Source organism: Euleptes europaea, chromosome 5, assembly GCF_029931775.1.
Source record: "Euleptes europaea isolate rEulEur1 chromosome 5, rEulEur1.hap1, whole genome shotgun sequence".
Taxonomy (NCBI): domain Eukaryota; kingdom Metazoa; phylum Chordata; class Lepidosauria; order Squamata; family Sphaerodactylidae; genus Euleptes; species Euleptes europaea.
The window spans coordinates 36,917,719-36,938,190 of NC_079316.1; the positions used below are offsets into that span (position 1 = coordinate 36,917,719).

At 42.8% G+C, this 20,472-nt stretch overlaps 1 protein-coding gene across 3 annotated transcripts in view; it reads right to left on the minus strand.

Moving 5' to 3' along the window:
* The window catches only part of NYAP2 (neuronal tyrosine-phosphorylated phosphoinositide-3-kinase adaptor 2), a 197,485-nt gene that overhangs the window by 95,580 nt on the left and 81,433 nt on the right, over nucleotides 1–20,472 (minus strand). For all 3 annotated transcript variants that reach the window (XM_056850017.1, XM_056850018.1, XM_056850016.1), the window contains exon 3: nucleotides 10,138–10,439. In XM_056850017.1, coding sequence (XP_056705995.1) covers nucleotides 10,138–10,439 — 302 coding nt within the window. The remainder of the gene's footprint in view (nucleotides 1–10,137; nucleotides 10,440–20,472) is intronic.

Here is a 20,472-nt window from a genome sequence, read left to right on the forward strand (position 1 = left end):
ATATTTTGGAGAGCTAAAAATTGGATTGTAAAATTGTAATTGTGTAAAAACCATGCTCAAATTGCCTGGATTTTTTTTTGTCTTTTAATGGGATTTGTATTCTTTTTCTCCATTGCTGCCGTGCAATCTGCTCACTGTGTTTTTTAATACATAATCGTACAGTGAAAGCCCCGGAGAAGCAAATACTACTGCAGCAATCAGACATATGTGGCTAGATGTCACCCATTGTTAATTTGTGAGGACGAAATAAAAATGAAAAAGGAACACCAGCAAGAAAGATAATTCACTGCATCCTTAGAAATAAAATCACAGTACAATAGAGAGCAAGGCTGGTCAAAGTGAGCAGGGCCCAGCGGGGCCCTTCGGCATTCAGAATGCATTGTCTGCTCACAGAAGGCCTATTTTATACTTTATCCTAGAAAGTAGGGTTGCCAATCTCCAGGTACTAGCTGGAGATCTCCTGCTATTACGTCTGATATTCAGCTGATAGAGATCAGTTCACCTGGAGAAAATGGCTGCTTTGGAAATTTGACTCTATGGCATTGAAGTTTCTCCCCTCCCCAAACCCCGCCCTCCTCAGGCTCTGCCCCAGAAACCTCCTGCTAGTGGTGAAGAGGGACCTGGCAACCTTACTAAAAAGGTGTGCATTAAAAGTGAAAATAAGTCCAGAGGTGTACATTAGTTACTTAAGAGATAGTGAAATAGCTGGCACAGTCTTGTTCGCAAGCAGAAGGTTGAGAACTGCTGTAGAGCTAGGGTTGCCAATCTCCAAGTGGTGGCCAGAGATCTCTTGCTATTACAACTGATCTCCAGGCAATAGAGATCAGTTTCCCTGGAGAAAATAGCCACTTGGGCAATTGAACTCTATGACACTGAAGTCTCTCCCCTCTCCAAACCAGCCCTCCTCACGTTCCACCCCTAAAATTTCCAGGTATTTCCCAGCCCAGGGCTGGCAACCTTATATGGAGCCTATCACATATATATTAGATTACTATCTCACCCTTCCTCCAAAGAGCTCAGAGTGGCATGTAGGGCTGTTGAATTTAAAAAAATTCAGTATAGTTCGGATTCGGCCGAATTCAGCCCGTTTAGATTCGGGATATGCCGAAGTCCGAACTCCCCCACTTCGGGTCCGTTCAATTCGGCGGGAATTCAAAGTTCGGGAAAAAAATTTGGCCGAATAAAGCCATTAAAAACACAATCGCGCCTTTCTGCAGCTCTGGGGGGGCATTTTTGGGGTTAGAGGTCCCAAACTTTCAGCAGAGCTTCAAAGGACGTTTATTGAAAGACTCCTCAAGTTTTGTAAAGATTGGGTCAGGGGGGGCTGAGATATGGGCCCTGAAAGGGGTCCCCCCCACCCTTAATGTGCATCTCTCAGCAGAGCTTGCCGCCCACGCACAAAGCTCCCAGCCCTGACAAAAGCTGAGAAGTTTGCAAAGCAACTGCAAAGCAACACAACCTTGTAAAACAACACCTTTGCAACAGGGAAAACCAGAAGACACACAACTGAAAGCTCCCCCCTCAAACCAGGGAGCGAGAGACTTGAGGGGGAACACACACCCCAGGCAGAACCGACGAAAGCCCCCTTTGGCTTCCCCCCCACCCACAGAAACTGCTCCCTCCCCCCACACACACAGACTCTGCTTTCCCACACACACACACATACACAGGAGAAAAATTATAGATTAAAGCCCCCAAAGGGGTCTTACTGTGGCTGTCTTCTGTTCCATCAGGAGGGGCTGGGGAGGACTTGTAATCCAAGATGATTCCAATTAGGCACGGGACGTTTTGCTCTGGAGATGCACACAGGATCGGCTGATCCATTCATCCCAATAGGGGAAAGGGGAAAGGGGAAAGCCCATATCTCGGGACCCCCTGACCCAATGTTCACAAAACTTGGGTGGACTCTTAAGAACACTTGTCTGAAACTCCGCTCAAAGTTTGGGATCTGCACCCCCAAAAATGCGCCTCCTGCAGCCACGGAAAGAGAAAAGGGGGGAGGCGATATTTCTACCCCCACTGAACCCATCTTTACAAAACTTGGGTGGTATCTTAAGAATGATTGTCTGAAGCTATGCTGAAAGTTTGGGGGCTATATCCCCCCAAAAAAGCGCCCCCTGCAGCCACATAAATGGAAAAAGGGGGGAAGGAAAAGGGGGAGAGCCCATATCTCGAGACCCCCGACCCAATGTTTACAAAACTTGGGGGGTATCTTAAGAAGCTTCATCTGAAACTCCACTGAAAGTTTGGGGTCTGTACCCCCAAAAATGCGCCCCCTGCAGCCATTGAAAGAAAAAGGGGGGAGCCCATATCTCGGGACCCCCTGACCCAATGTTTACAAAACTTGGGGGGTATCTTAAGAAGCTTCATCTGAAGCTCCACTGAAAGTTTTGTGTCTGTACCCCAAAAAATACACCCCCTGCAGCCACAGAAAGGAGCGAATGTGCACAAGCACCCCCCCCCACACACACACACGAGGATTTCGCTCTCTCTCTCTCTCTCTCCCTGGTCGGGCCGCACATCAGCTGATTCCTCCAGTACTCAATCCTGACTGATTGGCCAGAAGAAGACCCAGCTTGGCCACCGATTGGCCGGGGGAGGAGAATGCTGCTTACTGACGGTTATGCTGCTTACTGACGGCCCCGAATTTGCCGGATTTATTCGTGAACTCCCGAACTCGCTGAATTCGGCTCCCCGGTTGCCCGCCAGTTTTGAGTTTGGTTCCTCCCGAACTAAAAACCACCGAATCAGGGGAAATTCGGCTGATTTTCAGTTCGGGCCGAACTGAATCAACAGCCCTAGTGGCATGTATGATTCTTTCTACAAGTTTTCACCAGTTTTTTACTGAGTGTTTGTGCATTTATTGAATATAAATCTGAGAATAGTCACTGGGGTTCCAAGCCTTCAGGTGGACCTTGGAGTTCTCCTGCTATTATAACTGATCTCCAGACTAAAGAGAACAATTCCCCTGGAAGAAATGGCAACATCTCGGGGCGGGGGGAGTATATGGCATCACATCCCTACTGAGCTCCTTCCCCTCCCCAAGCTCTGTCCTCCTCAGGCACCACCCCTAAGTCTCCTGGAATTTCCCAAGCTGCAATTGGCAAACCTAACAGTCACCAGGAAATTCACAGACATGAATTTTGAAGAAAATTTTGTAAGTATTTGCTGTACAGAGCAATCTCACCATTGAAAAAGATAAAAACTATGTACTGTGGACAAGATGTCTAACTATCCAATATAAATGACTAGAAAACATTGTGGGTCAGCTGGATATTCGTTCTTCCCTCTAGGATGCTATTTTATTTTAGCAAAAGTGCTTTTCAGAGGCAAAAAAAAATTACAAATAATGTATAGTTGCCTTCCCCAACTTTTGTTTCTATATTCAGACTTGGTCACCTTGCTTGGATCACAGCAATTGTCTCTACATTCCTGTTAGCATGACTAGTAACAATAACCCAGGACCACAATTCTCATCACGGTGATTCATTCCTAGCAATTTTCCCCTCACAACATAAGTGAAAATGACACCAAATAATGTACTAAAATGCTGCTTTATATCTTCCCCCAATAACAATACATTCAGCTTAAATATATGTTTGGCTCGCTATGATAAATTAATTCACAGACACTGTGGTGGTTCAGAATACAGGCATATATGTGTTTCATATATTTTATTCATTTTAAAGAGCCATTAAACACATAACTCCTCAGGTAGGTCAGTGCATCCAGGCTAAAAGTACTTCCAATCCATTTTTCATCATAACATAATTCCTGAGCTATTCACTGCCCTTTCATGCATTACATTTTGTATTTCATGGATAAATTTACTGTACAGTGTTTTCACATCCCTCTAATGTGAATTACTATACCTATAGGTCTTAGGGGGGTGCATGTATTCTTTTTACGGTTTCAAAAGTAGAAAATATTGACAGAAACTGTACATACGCTAATACACTGTATGTCCACATGTAAACATATCACACAATTCACAAAAGCTAATATAATGTGAAGTATCAATATATCTAACTCTTTACATGGCCAAATCTGTTGATACTTAAATCCAGATTTAAAAGCAATTAATAGACAGGAAAGATGTTTCTACAAACCTGAAGAACACCCCAAGTTTGCAACAAAATCTAAAACAAAACAAACAAACAAAAATGGGAGAGTTAAAAAACCCCAACGATAGAAGCAGTACATATAGCTTTAAGAAACAAATCCTCTCTAAGTGGCCAATGCTAAGCAATCACAGAAGTATTGCCAGTATTCAAGCCTGTCAGTAAAAGGCGGCGGCCGGGGTGGGGGGCAGGAGCAGGTCCTTTTCAGTGCTGTTTTGGTCTTTGAGGGAGTACTCATTGGAGCCAGTCATGGCAGCAACTACCAGGTGACGTTCTACCACGTGACCTGCATGCCTTATCCAGGACTGACTGAGTGCTGCTCACCAGCAGCCACCCTATGAAAGCCAGTATGGTATAATGGTTAGAGTTTGAGACTAGGATCTAGGAGACCCAGCCCAGGTTCAAATCACAACTCTGCCATGCAAGCTCATTGGGTGACTTTGGGCCAGCTACACATTCTCAGCCTGACCTACCTCACAGGGGTATTGTGAGGATACAATGGAGAACAGGAAAATGATTTAAATTGCTTTGGATCCCCATTGTGTAGAAAGGCAAAGTATAAATAAAGTTCCATATCCCCAAGGTCCAGCCTTGTGGGTATACATTCAGGTTGCAGTAGGAGAGCAAAGGTGAAGAATTCACATTCCATTGACAGAAATGCCTTCTGTTAGAGTTGTTTGCTGTAGGATCCATGCCACAAGGTGTATCCATACATCATTGCGTACTGTGCTACCATTGCATTATAACAATAATTCACAACTGGATCTCCCTGGGTGGGCAAGACTGGTATAGCTTCACGATATCACAATATGCAGATGCAACAATAAAGCACAGTCTCTGATTACAACGAAAGTGATATTAGCATCCTGAATGAATCCCCTGAGATGGCTGAAGCTGTATCCTCAATGATTGCTCAAGGATTCTGGGTTTAACTTAATATAGAGCTGTTGCAGTTCAAACTCAACAATAACTCCACCATTCCAGTAAACAATATATAATAACACAACAGAAAATAAGAAGTGTGTTTCTCAAAAAGTGTAAAGAGTTGCCTTGATTCATATATTTTAGAGCAGCACCCTACATTTTTGGTATTCTACAAAAGCAAGAAACGAAAGCCTTCTGCAGACATTTACACTGCTGTTTCATTCACATAATATGACAGCCCACCAGCGATGCACGTCAGGAAGACATGGATTCCCACAATGCACCCGATACACCGTTGCCATAACATCTAAAAAGGGCAACACATGGGTGTTCCATGCAGGTACTGCTTCATTCATGTGGACAAGAACCATACCAAATTTGCCAATAGTGCATTCCCCATACATGCAGCTAAGCAGGATCTTGCGTCACATGGACAGAATGCCCCCCATAACGTCTGCAAAAGGATTGAAACAGAGCAGGATGTTCAACTCTGAAAACTATCTAAGAATATTAAAAACAGAGACATGGAAGCGAAAACTCTGTTGAAATATTCCTTTCTCTAATAAGCCTTCTGCCAAAACAGAAAGGATTTTTGGCCCTGCAGCTGCTGCAGCATCTCCCCAGATGTTCATGCAGTGCCTGAGTCTTCTTCCTCTGTCCCATGCAGGAGAAAAGCTCCAGGGGAAGTTTCTCTCTCTGCCAGTAGCTCTGCTCCTGGGCAGGGCTTGCCACTCCCTGTCACTTAACCCTTTCCACTCTGCATGTGCAGGAGCTGCTGGCTGCCGGGCAGCACAAGGATGAGGTAGGCCAGGGAGGCTCCTCTTGCCTCGCCAGGCTCAGTAGGCAGCTGCAGGAGCAACGGCGACACCCCCTTCCTCTCTTCCTCATGCCTGCACCCACCCTGCTGGGCACACAGCTGTAGGAGTCAACTTGCTTGTGCAAAGGTGAGAGTGGCTGCTGATCCTGGAGGAAAGGAGGAGTCCAGTGGAAGGGGCTTTTTGGTGCCCCTCAAGGTCTGGCACTTTAGGCAATTGCCTAAGTTTTCCAAGTAGTCAGGCCAGCCCTGACTGCTGGTTACTGGTTGGGAAGAACACTGAATTATTGTGCACAGTTATCCAAAGAAATACATTATTTGACTTTATTAGATGTTAGAAGAATGAGGCAATTGCTCCCAGACGACTCTAAATCTTCTCCAGTCTAGCTTGCATTCCACTGCTGTGGCAAAAGTGCAAACTCTCAATGGGCGTTTGGCATCCTGGTTGGGTTTGTAGCAGTGATTTGATAGAAAAAGGTGTCGCTTCTGTAAAACAGCAATTACTGTTATAAGTAATTGCCTCTCCTAAACAGTAAATGCCCTCAATAAGTCAACCACTCTGAAAGATTACAAAGCAGGGCTAATGCTTTTTGTCTGAGAGAGAATTATAGAGCAGTGAGAGGTGCTTCTTTCACACAGAACGCTTACTGGAGAATATGCCAAGCATAAAATCTATGGGACACTCATGTGTAAGCACCACAGAAATAAATGGGAATGGAGTGAGAGTTACACTCTTGTTTGACACCCAGCCATGTCAATGAACCTGTGGAAGAAATGTTACCGGCAGATTGTAAAAAAAAAAATTATTAAAAGTAAACAACATATATTCCTGACAACAATCTCACTCCACAATTAAAAAAGAAAGAGGGAGGCGCAAAAAATACATTAATACGCTACTCAACCCATGCCACATAGATGCAAGACTTTGTTAAAAGTTGGCATTGACCCAACTCTGTCTGCAGAGAAGTACACAAAGACCCAACTCTGCAGAGAAGTACACTGTTTACAGCAATAGGCTCAGAGTACAGCCAACCTAGGGTTGCCAACCTCCAAGTATTAGCTGAAGATCTCCCACTATAACAACTGAACTCCAGCCGATAGAGATCAGTTCACCTGGAGAAAATGGTGCTTGGGCAATTGGACTCTATGGCAGTCAGACATATGTGGCTAGATGTCACCCATTGTTAATTTGTGAAGATGAAATGAAAATGAAAAAGGAACACCAGCTAGAGAGATAATTCACTGCATCCTTAGAGATAAAATCACAGCACGATGAAGAGCAAGGCTGGTCAAATTGAACGGAGCCCTTCAGCATTCAGAATGCATTGTCTGCTCACAGAAAGTAGGGTTAGAACTTATCCTAGAAAGTAGGGTTGCCAATCTCCAGGTACTAGCTGGAGATCTCCTGCTATTACGACTGATCTCCAGCTGATAGAGATCAGTTCACCTGAAGAAAATGGCTGCTTTGGCAATTCGACTTTATGGCATTGAAGTCCCTCCCATCCCCAAACCCAGCCCTCCTCAGGTTCTGCTCCAAAAATCCCAGGTATTTCCCAACCCAGAGCTGGCAACGCTAAGCCAACCTCAAGCACAATTAACATATAAGAGTTCTTCTTGAAAATGTCCAGTATTCTTTGGTTGTATTACACTATTGTACACTATTGGCAATATGATTGTACACTATTGGCAATATGATTGTATTACACTATTGGCAATAGATCTCCTGAATCCAGATAACATGGATTCATGAGATACATTTCTAACAAAGGTATGCAGAATAGGCCTGGTCACCATCACTGTGATATATAGTCACGTGGAATTTACATCATCAAAAACCCAGGTTTTTAACTCACCTTTTTGTGTCAATTTAAGGGTAAAGTTTAAACAAAGTAAATAAAATAACAAAGTAAAAAGCTCATGTTTAAAATCAACATAATAAATAAGAAGAGTTGGTTTTTATATGCCGACTTTACCACTTAAGGGAGAATCAAACTAGCTTACAATAACCTTCCCTTCCCCTCCCCACAACAGACACCCTGTGAGGTAGGTGAGGCTGAGAGAGTGTGACTGGCCCAAGGTCACCCAGCAGGCTTCATTTGGAGGAGTGGGTAAACAAATCGAGTTCACCAGATTAGCCTCCACCGCTCATGTGGAGGCGTGGGGAATCAAACCCGGTTCTCCAGATCAGAGTCCACCGCTCCAAACCACCGCTCTTAACCACCACACCACACTGGCTCTAATACAACAATTAGAATCTCTAATATGTGAACATATGCTATTGATCAGCGTGTCCCAATTATCTGAATTCCCTTTGCATTTTTCACTCACGCACACAACCCATATGTAATATGAATCGTGGCAACTTTTAAAAAATCTCTATGGTGGCTTCCCTTATTCTTTCCTTCAAAACTCAGCAAGGCCTGGCACAGACCACAAATTTCCAAACAAAACTGTTTGGCAGCCGATATGAAGATTCATTTTCAACACTCAAGTTTTCTTAAGCAGTGTCTGCTGACTCTTCCATCCCACTGCAGACCCCCAACTAGGATGCTGCAAATTTCTCAGTGAACTTGTTCGGCAGATGAATTTACCTCATTTGACACTCACGATCAGACTGTGAGCTGATCAGGGACATGTTCAGATTGCATTGAGCAACTAACACTAAATTTGGAGTTGCCTGTCAGTTGGAAGCAGAATCACAGCTGATGTGGGGATCCAGCTGGAATTCCAGTTTTCATCCGTCTTACCCCCTCAATAAAAGTTACAAAAGGGAGCTCCGTGCTTGTTGGGGTCAGAAGAAATACTCTGGATCTTTGCATTGCAAAAGTAAGGGTGGAAAGAGCTTGTTTCTCTTCCCCTCTCCAAGGTGGTCAGGGAGCAATGCAATTGTTTTAATCTCTGTATTTCAGAAGTAAGATAAAGAGCTCATTTTTTGGCCTTTCCTCAGCAGCCCAATTCACAGCTTAGGTTGGGAGAAGAGAAGGGAAATAAAATGGATTCGATTTCTTCCCCCTCATCCCTACACACACAAAATTTCCTGCATCTCAGAAAATCTGGGAGGCAATAAAATTTTCAGGATAGGAGATCCTGGAAGATTAGGAGTTGTCTCCTAGTTCCTCCCCACTCCTCACTTTTCCGGATACAGAGCAAAATTTCCCAGCAGTAGATCAGAAGCTGATTCCCACCTGATCCTTCATCAGCTGGGATTTGGCTTCTGATGGCTGCATGTAGCCTTTTGCTGTTAATACATACAAACAGGTTGTGAAGAGCTGAACAGCCCACAGATTCGTTGGCTGCCTGACCAGCCACCACTGGTGAGTAGGAAGTGAGTTGAACCAGCAGGTGTTCTAGCATCCCTAGTCTCTTAAGCAACTCAGTCCCTTGGTGGAACTTCTGTCTGAACCCCCCTACCACAACATCTGTAGGACATCACCTCTCTTGCTTTTCTCAAATTCCTCTTCCAAACTCTTCTATGAAACCTACAGTTTGATTCCTTATCCCTCGCTGAAATGAACCTAAGCTCATTATAACTACATTTGCTTACATTCATCCTTAGTTATCCTGATGCATGCTGCCTTGTTACATTGAAATTTAGACTATGAACTTGTTGGGACAGGGAAGAACCTGCCTTGTTTGTTCGGTAAAACACCATAGACATGGACAGTGCAGAGCAAATAACCATTACAATATTGTCGAATGCTTTCACGGTCAGAGTTCATTGGTTCTTGTAGGTTGTCCGGGCTGTGTAACCGTGGTCTTGGTATTTTCTGTCCTTCAGTGTTACTCCTCTGAAGATGCCTGCCACAGCTGCAGGCAAAACGTCAGGAAAGAAAATACTAAGATCACGGTTACACAGCCCGGACAACCTACAAGAACCAACCATCACAATTGATTATTAAGAATAAAAAAGAACACTTTTCTTATGCAAACTAGTTGTCTGAATGCTCTCTGATACAAGATTATTTTCACCATAGGCCACATGGGATGTATTTTGGTCAGTAAAGGGCACTTCCACACTTGCTGAATAATGCACTTTCAATCCACTTTCAACGCACTTTAATGATGGTTTGCAAGTGGATTTTGCTGTTTCACACAGTAAAATCCAGCTGCAAAGTGCATTGAAATTGGATTGAAAGTGTATTATCCAGCATGTGTGAAAGTATAGTAAGTAATCCTTATTTGCTTGCAACATGGCAGAAACCCTACTTGCAATCTGAGGACACTCATATCCAAACATTACATATGATCTCCCATAGTAAATACAAGATTAGAATTTACCTTCAGTCCTGTCTGGTAACTTTCCACTCTTATTTGTTGTTCCAGCATTGACAGTTTCAGAAGATGTGCTTAGCTTGGTATTGGGGTCGCGTTTGGGTTTTGGGGGTGGCTGCTTGCGAGAGCAGCTGCTGCTTTCGTCGTCCGTTCCTCCGACAGAATGAAGCGACTGGGATCTCACGGAGAAGCCACTAGAGCAAGGGTGCGGTAGCCTGTCTTGAGGAGCGGGCATCGTCATAAACCCCATGCGGAAATGTTTGCCCACATAGCCTCCTTCGTGTCCTCGCACCACTTCGCCGCCTAAGCTGTAAATAAAATAAATACAAATGTTCATATTTGCATACGTCTCCGACACAGACAGAATCACTTGGATGGCTGAGAAACAGCTCTGCTGTTGAGTGTCTTGGTGCTTAATTACGGAATTGCTCTTGACAGCTTTAATACGGTCTTGCATTCAGGGATGCCATGGTGTTTACAAAAAGTACTTTTCAACCACTCATAATATTTGTTTTTCTGCTTCAGGGAAGAAATAATTAGTCCCCGTTTAAGGCATCTTCCACCTGAAAAACTGTAAATTAAAGAACTCCATATGACAAAGAAATGATAGTTATGCTTCAGTTAAATACTCACATAGTAGCTGCATGATACTAGGATCTGGGAGACCCAGGTTTGAATCCCCATTCTCCTACAGAAGCTCACTGGGTAACCTTAGGCCAGTCGCATACTCTCAGCCTAACCTACCTCACGGGGTTGTTGTGAGGATACAATGGAAGCCATTTTGAGTTTTCATTGGATACCAAGTTGGGGTATAAATAGGGTTGCCAGGCCCTATAAACAGGGTTGCTGGGAGTGGGGGATCCCCTGCTCTGGGGCCCCTCCCCCAGTGCCAATCACCTGGCTAGTGGGGAACTTACCAGCATCAAAAGGAGGCCTAGGCCTTCGTCACTGGCAACTCAGTGACATCACTTCTGGAGCACAATGGAAGGGATGTCATCACATCACCAGCGATACAGGGAAGCTCTGGTATTTGGGCAAAAATTTTATGGTGAAAATGACTTCTACCATATAGCTTTTGCCCAAAACCAGAATATCCCTGCATCACCAGCAACGTGTTGACATCACTTGCGGTGCATGCTGCAAGTGGTATTGCCACGACGCCAGCAACACCAGCATAGGCCTCTATTTGCTCCTGGTAAGCTCCCCCCACCCTCACCCCCATCAGTTGGCTTTTAAAACAAGGTTTTACTCACTCAGAATGTATGGCATGAAGATCTGTACATAAAATAATCTTCTGCATTAAGTAATGATAATACCTGGGTTTGCTTAGACATAACAACCTATTTTCAGATGTATGTTTATTGTTTAAATATGACTAATTTTGTCCACAATTGATCTGCTATAATTTGTATGATGATAATACATTCTTGAAGAATTCATAATATTTTCGGTGTCCAGATATGCTGCTGACTATATGAGACTGTTTCTATCCAAACAACAAACTTGCTTTTCTTTCCACAAAATTTTGTTTTCTATTTTTAGCTTTCACTTTTTCCTGCCTCTCTGGTGACAAAACATAAGATACATCTGATAAGGTCACAGTAGGGTACAGCAGTTTGCAGTACTCTCTCTCTCACACACACACAGTCTTTGGCTCTCAGGTGTACTTTGTACTTTACTTGCTGAAAACTAACGCATTTATCCCTTTAAAGGGTTTTGGCGTTGAGAGTGTTAATAGTGCTTATTGTTAAGATGAAGATATGAAAACATTGCAAATTATGCTCCTGAATTTCTAGGGTTGCCAGGTCAGGTCCCTCTTCACCACCGGCGGGAGGTTTTTGGGGTGGAGCATGAGGAGGGCGGGGTTTGGGGAAGGGAGGGATTTCAATGCCATAGAGTCCAATTGCCAAAGAAACCATTTTCTCCAGGTGAACTGATCTCTATTTGCTGGAGATCAGTTGTAATAGCAGGAGATCTCCAGCTAGCACCTGGAGGTTGGCAATGCTATGTATTTCAGATCTCAATGTCAAGCACGATGATGCCTCAGACAAAACTCTCTTGCTTGTAAGAGTTTGTCCTCTTAGCATTACTGTTTTCTAACCGACGTCCTCAAGAGATAAAAACAGAACTCATCTATTAAGCCTGACAGAGTGCAGTCGCTAGAGGCCGCTGGTGTCCAGATGCACCAAACCATTATTGAGTCATAGTTGGTGTCAGTTTCTCAGGAATGCTAATTTTAAAAGATCAAAAGTAGAACTCATTAATCGTTCCTCTACAGTCTGACACTTTATACTGAAAAAGAAATCTGTGTCTAATTTAAATGATTAAAGATGCCTCAGTTAATCCTTTAAAAATTATTCTGCAAATTAAGTATAATCCTCCACTTTTGCATTGCAAAGAACCTTTATGTCAAATTTTAAAAGAGGATTACCACTGAAATATGGCCAGAATTTTATACAGTGAACAATATTTACTTCTACGGCATTTTGTCAATGAGTTTGGCAAACATTTTAAAAAATATCATATGTATTGTACTTATGGTTTTCCTCTTTTCCAGTTGCCTTCAGCATTTCCTAGCATTATTGTCTTTTCCAGTGAGTCTTGTCTTCTCATAATGTGACCAAAGTATGATAGCCTAAGTTTAGCAACTCCATACTCCCCCAATATTTGCCCTTTTTGTGCTTTTAGAGCTTTCTCTGGGGAATTACAACATACCACCAACTGGGCACAGGACCTTCAGTTGCATGGAGTTGCTTGATCCTCTGCACAAATCTGCAGTATAACTTCTCATTAACTTGTAAACACAGTGGATTGATTTACCTATGAGAAGCTGGTGGGTGATTATCTTCCATTGTATCAGATGCATAAGAGTGAGCACGGTTGGGGACACATCAGAGATGCATGGAATCAACTACCACCACAACAAAATCCCTTTAAATTAAGAAAGGAAGTCCTGATCATAAATGAGCCTACAATGTATCACTATCTGCTGTTAAGACAGAACAGGCTTACAAAAACTGAATTTTGGTTCTGGTGGGAAACATATGGCATTGAATCAATAATTGCAACCACTGTTTTCCAGGGTTTTTTCTCTAGCCATTTATAGTTTTTGATCTGAAATCTATGAATTTCACACAATTTTCAGTGTCCTGTGCTCTCTGTAGCATTCATTTTTCTTGTCCTGTGACGTAAAGACTTGGAACTGATCTTCCTGACTATAAACAGTAGGCCTGACTGGGCTTTTCCTGCTTTGTAGCATAAGATACAGACCACAATTTATGTGTACTTTCCTATAAAGGAAAATGAAGACAGCTAGTCAAAGTGATTGTGCAGATGATCTCATTCCATTACTTTTGACAGAAAGTAGTCTGAGCTCTTCAGATGATAAGCTCCAGCTCGTTTTGAAATTCTATTATCTGAGTTGCAGAAAATGCTGCACAGCTTATTAATATATATGGAAATGCCCATTTGGATTATTCCCCTGAGAGGTTTTCCTTTGGGCATGGTCAGGTTCAAACTGCCTACATGACAAGGAAAAATACTGGCTGAAGTTCAACACTGAAAAGGATCCTTTTAAAAAATACATTTGTCAAAGGGAAAGTTGTCAAATTATTTTCCCCAGAAAAATCTTGTAAGTCACTGCTTTTGACTACATACTTTCTTATGTGCTGATAATCAATATTACTACAAGCAATTTCCATAGGTTTCAATCTGGACAGCAATAAAAAAAACCTGTACAATTTTGGATAAAATTATGGCTTCTGTATTAACAGATATCATAGTTGAACTTGATGTATGGGGTAGAGTTGCCAACTCCAGGTTGGGAAATTCCTGGAAATTTGGGGTTGCAACCTGGGGAGAGTGAGGTTTGGGGAGGGGAAGCAGTATGTAGTATGGAGATCATGTGTAATTCTAGAAGATCTCCAGGCCTCATCTGGAGGTTGGCAGCACTAGTATGGGGCTGCCATACTGTAGTACCCACTATGCAGTTTGTGCTGCCAAAATTTTTAGTAACTATTATTAGGAGGAAGCCCTAGAAAGACAATGGACTACTTTTTGTTAAGCACTAACTGTTAAAAAGAATGATTTATCAAACTCCAGAGATTAGATAGAGACATTAATTTTTGGAGGAGGAAAGGAGAAGAGAATCCAGGATGGCTGATGAAGAGGAATGCTCCAGTTCTGCATTGGGTCGTTTTGCCTTTAGTGCTTCAAATAATGGGAGTATTTAAACCTTCTTTCATTATTCACATTGTGAAGTAAAGAATCCAGAACAAACTATTTATGCACATGGTTAGATGTTTGAACAACTATTAACATCTAATCTGCATTAAGATCTTGAAGTGAGATCTTTCTTCTTGGGCTATAGGGAAACTTCCCATTTGTTTTCACAGATATTTTGTATTTGATCAGTGAAAGGTCATGATAGTTAGTGTTTTGATTGTATTTGATCAGTTGACATGCAATGCTATTTAAGATTTGGCACAATTATAAAGTCAACACTTTCATGGGAGAGCCAATGCAAAGGACGAATCCTCCACGAGGAATGGGACCCATGGGTCCAGGTCCACAGAACTATGGTGGCGGAAAGTCGCTTTATGAGATTTCAGATATGACACCTGAGAACAATAAAGGCAAAAAGTCTAACACGTAAACAATACCTGGATCACGCTGTGTTGGATGCAGCAGAAGGATCGTACAGGGACCAGAGATCTTTCCAGCTTTTCCCTCCCTGCTGCAGATCTACCTGACCCCAGGAAAATTTTATCCCTGGAGTTGTGGGACACACTTGGGGTAATAGTCCATGAGTGACACCACTGTGCCGATCAGAAAATCCACAAACCTCTGGGAGGGGTATCCAAGATTATAGCATATATTTCTGTCAAGCTGGGGCAACCTCCAGGTTTGCAGAAAAATATACATTTAGAAAATGTTATTGGTTTAAAAAAAAACCAAAAGCGAAACAAAGAAACAGATGTATTCAGTTGCTAGGCAATCTAAAACACTACATGAAAAATTTTTTTAAAAAAAGATTAGTAAGCAGCCGGGGGAAGAAAAATAACAGGGAACTAGCAAGGACAAGGAAGAGAAATGGGTGATTGGTTGGGGCAAAAGGAGAAGGAAACCAGGTAATGGGCAACTTGGGAAAAGTCTGCTGGGAGGAGAGCCATAAGGGGAGAGGGCAGGGGCAGTGGACAAGCATATAGTGGGGAAATATGCAAATAATGCTGAAAAATACATAGATTTTACAGGAAAAAGTGTTTCTGGGAAACAAAATGATAGAGAAAAAAAGAATAAAGAGTTTGATTCATACAAGCAAAACTGAAATGGAGAAATTCAGGCCAAAACGAACAGAGAGGAGAAATCCAAACTCATTGCTGCTTCCAATGCCATATCCTGTCACACACCATCATCTGAGGACTGCTCAAGAGTAAATAGGGTTGTTTGTGTGCTTCCCCTTTTACCCTCCTTTAAATTCTCTCTTTGCTACAAAGATTGTATTATTTTTCTGTTGGAGAGTGGCCCTGCTAAATATTGACAGAAATGAAATTAGATCACTTCAATGCAAGGTGGCATAATTAAGCAAGATATCTTTTTTTTCAAATCCAAGAAATTTCTTTTAATTTAAAATCAAAATAAACACTGCTGCAGGATTTTAAAATGCCATGAAACTAGAACATGGTTGAGTCAATTTGTTCTCAGGATTTACCCCAAGTTACTACTTTTCACATCTTTCCTGAGCTCTTCATATTAATTCACATCTGTAAGATGGTTGCTGTAATAGGGTTTCTTGCCTCTGGCGGTACCATTATTTTAGATATTTCATATCCTTTGCAAAAAAAAAAAAAAAAAAAGATTTTCTTACTCTATGTGCCTGTATCTGATATATAAGCAACACTTACATTTTAGTACAGACACCGGTTCCCTCACTAGCTACCTTCTAGATTTCATTCCAGGTTTCATAATGTATAGAGGCATGCTTCATGCTTCAATTTGTTGAATAACAAATAATTAATCCAAATTTACATACCAGACCCTTCAAATCGATTTACACTTCAAAATAGAGTTTCACCATTGATGGTTGTTTTTCCAAGACATTTTAAAGACACAGAATGAGTCAAGCCACTGCACTGTGGTGTCTCCAACCTGGTGCCTTTGGGTGCCTGTGAATACCTTTCTTGGTGCCCGCCAAGTATTTTGAGAAAGTGACTCTGGCCAGGTGCGGCTCTTTCCCAGTAGGAGCATCTGATTCACCACTGAATATTTGGTTGGCTATGCAGATTAAAATAACATTGTTTCAGTGGCAGCTGGCACCACAGTGTTGGTTTTATTAACTCTCGTTCTCAGTGTATTTTATAATTACCCCTCTTCTCCCTGGCCCTTGGGCTTCCTGTGTGCGGTTGGCTCCACCTCCACCATTTTTTGGTTATGCCCACCACCCTGTGTCAGAATTCCAGATACGTCCACAGGCTCAGAAAGGCTGAGGACCCCTGCTCAGTGCCTGCACAAATTATCAGATATGTTGACTGAATACTGTATTCACAGTATAAGAACGTAAAAAAGGCCATGCTAGATGGACCAAGGTCCATCAAGTCCAGCAGTCTGTTCACATAGTGGACAACCAGGTGCTTCTAGGAAGCCCACAAACAAGATGACTGCAGCAGCACCATCCTGCCTGTGTTCAACAGCACCTAATATAATAGGCATGTTCCTCTGATCCTGGACAGAATAGGTATGCATCGTGACTAGTATCCATTTTTTATTAGTAGCCATGAATAGCCCTCTCCTCCATGAACATGTCCACTTAGGAAAAGGGGCGAGAGTCAAGTCTTCCTAGCTGTGATCTTAGCTCATGCTTAGATAGTCAACTAAAGATAACATTACAAAGTTTGTATGGACTGTAGCCATATTCCATGGTCAAAGATACCATTGTGGATGTCTGTATACAAAGATTACAATTAGTAGACGTTATATGGTGTAGTCATGTCTATGAAAAGTGAGGGATGTCTGAGCTATTGGCCCAATCCCATCATATGGGTTTAACTCTTATGCTGCTGCCACCTTCATGGCCATGCCTCCTCAGCAGGCCCTGTGGGTGTCTTCGCATGCCACAACATGTCTTGTCTGTCCATGCCCCCAATCTCTGCATTTAAATATCTGCAGATGGGCCATGTTGAGAATTAGATATATTGGTTTTTAAAAATACTGAGCTATACTTAACTAGTGCCCCTCACTTTCCTCTGTAGGCCCCTCTCCTAGCAGGTGAGGGACCTGATATAAGTGGTAGTTTTTAATCTACACTAATTAGCACATGCACAATGGCAAAAACAGATATCGCAATCCACTCTGTAAAACCAACTGACAACTGTGCAAGAATCTGGAACTTGCTAGTGGATTTTGACCTGCGTTTAGGACAGTTTAACCACTTGTGAATGCTTATGCCTCCTAATTACCACATCCCTTCTCCACCCCACCCCCCTTTGTCTAATCTTCTGAGGATAAAGGACTGAAGTGCCTTTGAAATTTCTATTTCCCTGAAGAATAAATAGAATAAATTACATGGAACACACACACTATATTTTTACTTTGTATCTAAGAAGATTAGCATAAATTGTATTTGTAAATGGTAACTTGCCTAAAAATTGAAGCGGCACTATTTTTATCCACTCAAACAAGATTTCCTCAGCCCATGAAGAAATCTAATAGTGGAGGAAGGGGGAAGAAAATAAAGAAGCCTCGTATCCTCCTGACGGTTGTGCTTATACCAATATAGCAAAATAGAGTGTTAACTGACCTGTATCTTTTATCAACATAGGCACATGTACAGACCATAAAACTGTCCTTGAAGACAATAAAAAAAAGCTGTGGTTGATACAAAATGGAGATGCTCACCTGCCCGCAGGCATTGCACGGTGTGTGCATTTTCATACTGTTTTGAATCTGATGCACTGACTTCTTATCTGTTCCTGTTGTTGATTCAAGGTGTTGATTCTTACCTTTACAGACCTTTTTGGCCTGGATCTAGGGTTCCCATCCCATCTTCCCACTGGGGGATCTCCCTTCCCCAGCGGCTGTTGCCCACTGTTACTTGGCTAAGCAGAGGGAGCAAATGCTGGCAGTGGGAGGAAATGCCTGGCGAAAAGTGATCGGCATCCCTGAAATGATGACATTGCTTCCAACACATTACGGAAGTGATGTCATCATGCCGGGTGATGTTGTACCATCACCCCTGGTGCCTGGAACCCCTACCCGGCCAATGGCCAAGGAGCATGGTTCTTCTCCTTAAGGGATACAAAAGCAATGAACACTCAAATGGTGAAGGAAAAAATCTGATGAAGTATCTCAAGTAGACTGCAGAAGAAAATCAGATCCACCAAAGAATCAGTTGAAGAAGGTAATATGCTTCAGCTGTCAGAGATCCCTGGAGAATGATAGCAGATGGATCCCCATAGAACCAGCCAACTGCACAGCAATGGTCTGCAGTTTTAGTCTGAGCTGAGGTTCCAATCCCAGGGCTTTTCCCAAGGCTTTATATACTATCTTTTGATTCATTCATTTCACTTGTGCTTGTAATAGCGCATAACTGACCTTGATATGAGTGATACATCTCTCACCCTCCCAAGATCAACTGATTACAGCAGTATGCAGCAAAAGTCCTATATAGCTAATCGTACTGTCTTCCTACTACTCCCTTTACCCAGTATCAGGAGCATAAGTTTTAAAATATAAACACGTGGAGGACCCACAGGAACTTGTGGGAGGGGGGACTCAATACCTTCCCCCTATTTCCTCTTTCCCTTTCCTGAAGCCCCATAGCTTCTCCTCTTTTTCCTCTTCCTTATCTCCTTTCCACTCACTAGCCAACCTGCCTTTATTTACATATGTCTTCAGCTTTCACTCCCTCCCTCCCCACTGGAGACTCTCCCTGGGAAAATTGTAGCCTAGTTGCATGGTGCCAGTCACTGGGCTGGGCTCAGTTGCTCAATACTAGCTACACTGGGCCCAATTGTATGGTGCTGGCCCTGTTGCATGGTAGGGAACACATAAGGACGTATGTGAGATACCTCACTTTCCCCAGTATCTCCCTCCCCACACTATTTCCTCTTTCCTTCCTCCTGGCAGCTCCATATCCTCAACTTTCCTCAATTCCCTCTCTCCTTCCCACCACCAAGCAACCTACCTTTTATCTGCACCTGCCTTCAGCTGTATTTATATGCTGCATTTATACCGAGTTTCCCAACAATGGTAACCCAAAGAACCTACATCATTCTCTTCTCCTCCATTTTATCCTCACAATAATTCTGTGAGGTAGGTTAGGCTGAGAGTGTGTGACTGGCCCAAGGTCACCCATTGGGCTTCCATGGCAGAACTTGGGAGGTTCAAACCTGGCTCTCCTGGATCCTGGTCTGAAACTCTAACCACTACACTTCACTGGCTTCCATGGGTTGGCTGCTAGTGAACAGTAGCAAGCAGCCAGGCCTGGGGGAATCATGCAAGTCATTGGGTAGCAAGTTGCCCAGTGATTGCTGCTGGGCCTGGCCCCAAAGAGGTTTTCCTCAAAATCCAAAGCAACCTTGGAAAGGGCCCCTCCCTGTCTCCCTGCCAGAAGGCTTGACAGAAAACAAGGCTTGAATATTTAAGGGATACAATAGAAAACAGAAGGCTTGAATACTGAAAACAAGGCTTGAATACTGTTGTGGCTGCCTCTCAACAACACTGAGGGCATCTGTTTCTGAAAGCTACAAGTGCTCCTTTTATCATTTGCTTTTTGCTTTTTTGTTTTAGATGTCAGATTTTTGTGCAAACCTAGGGTGTTTCTTAAGTTTATAGAAAGATCTGTCTTGTCTGCCCATGGTCCAATCTCCAAATTAAAGAATCGACAGATGTGGCCACATTGAGAATTAGATATATTGATGCTCCCTAGCTCAATACATCAACTAGAACTACGTGCATAGCTGAGACAAGTGTTTTGGTCTGCAAGGCTTCATTTCTGCAAGGCAGCTCAGGACCACATGAAGAAATTGTGACATACCACCAGTCTCCTTGAGATGACAAAGGTCTTCCATAATTTCACTACACCACATAACCAAAGACAGGATTTCCCTTAAATAAGCCCACATATATGAGCCCTGTTGCATACAACCTCCATCTTAAGCAAGAGCACATGCTTTTTCAGTTCTCAAAGCAACAGTTCCTCAGAGTGAGTTGCCCAAGGAAGTCCAAAGGGAATACTATGTGTTTTTCAGAGGGCCTAAAAACATTCCTTTTTATACAAGACTCTATCTAGGGTTGCAAGGTCCCTCCACCACCGGCAAGAGGTTTTTGGGGTGGAGCCTGAGG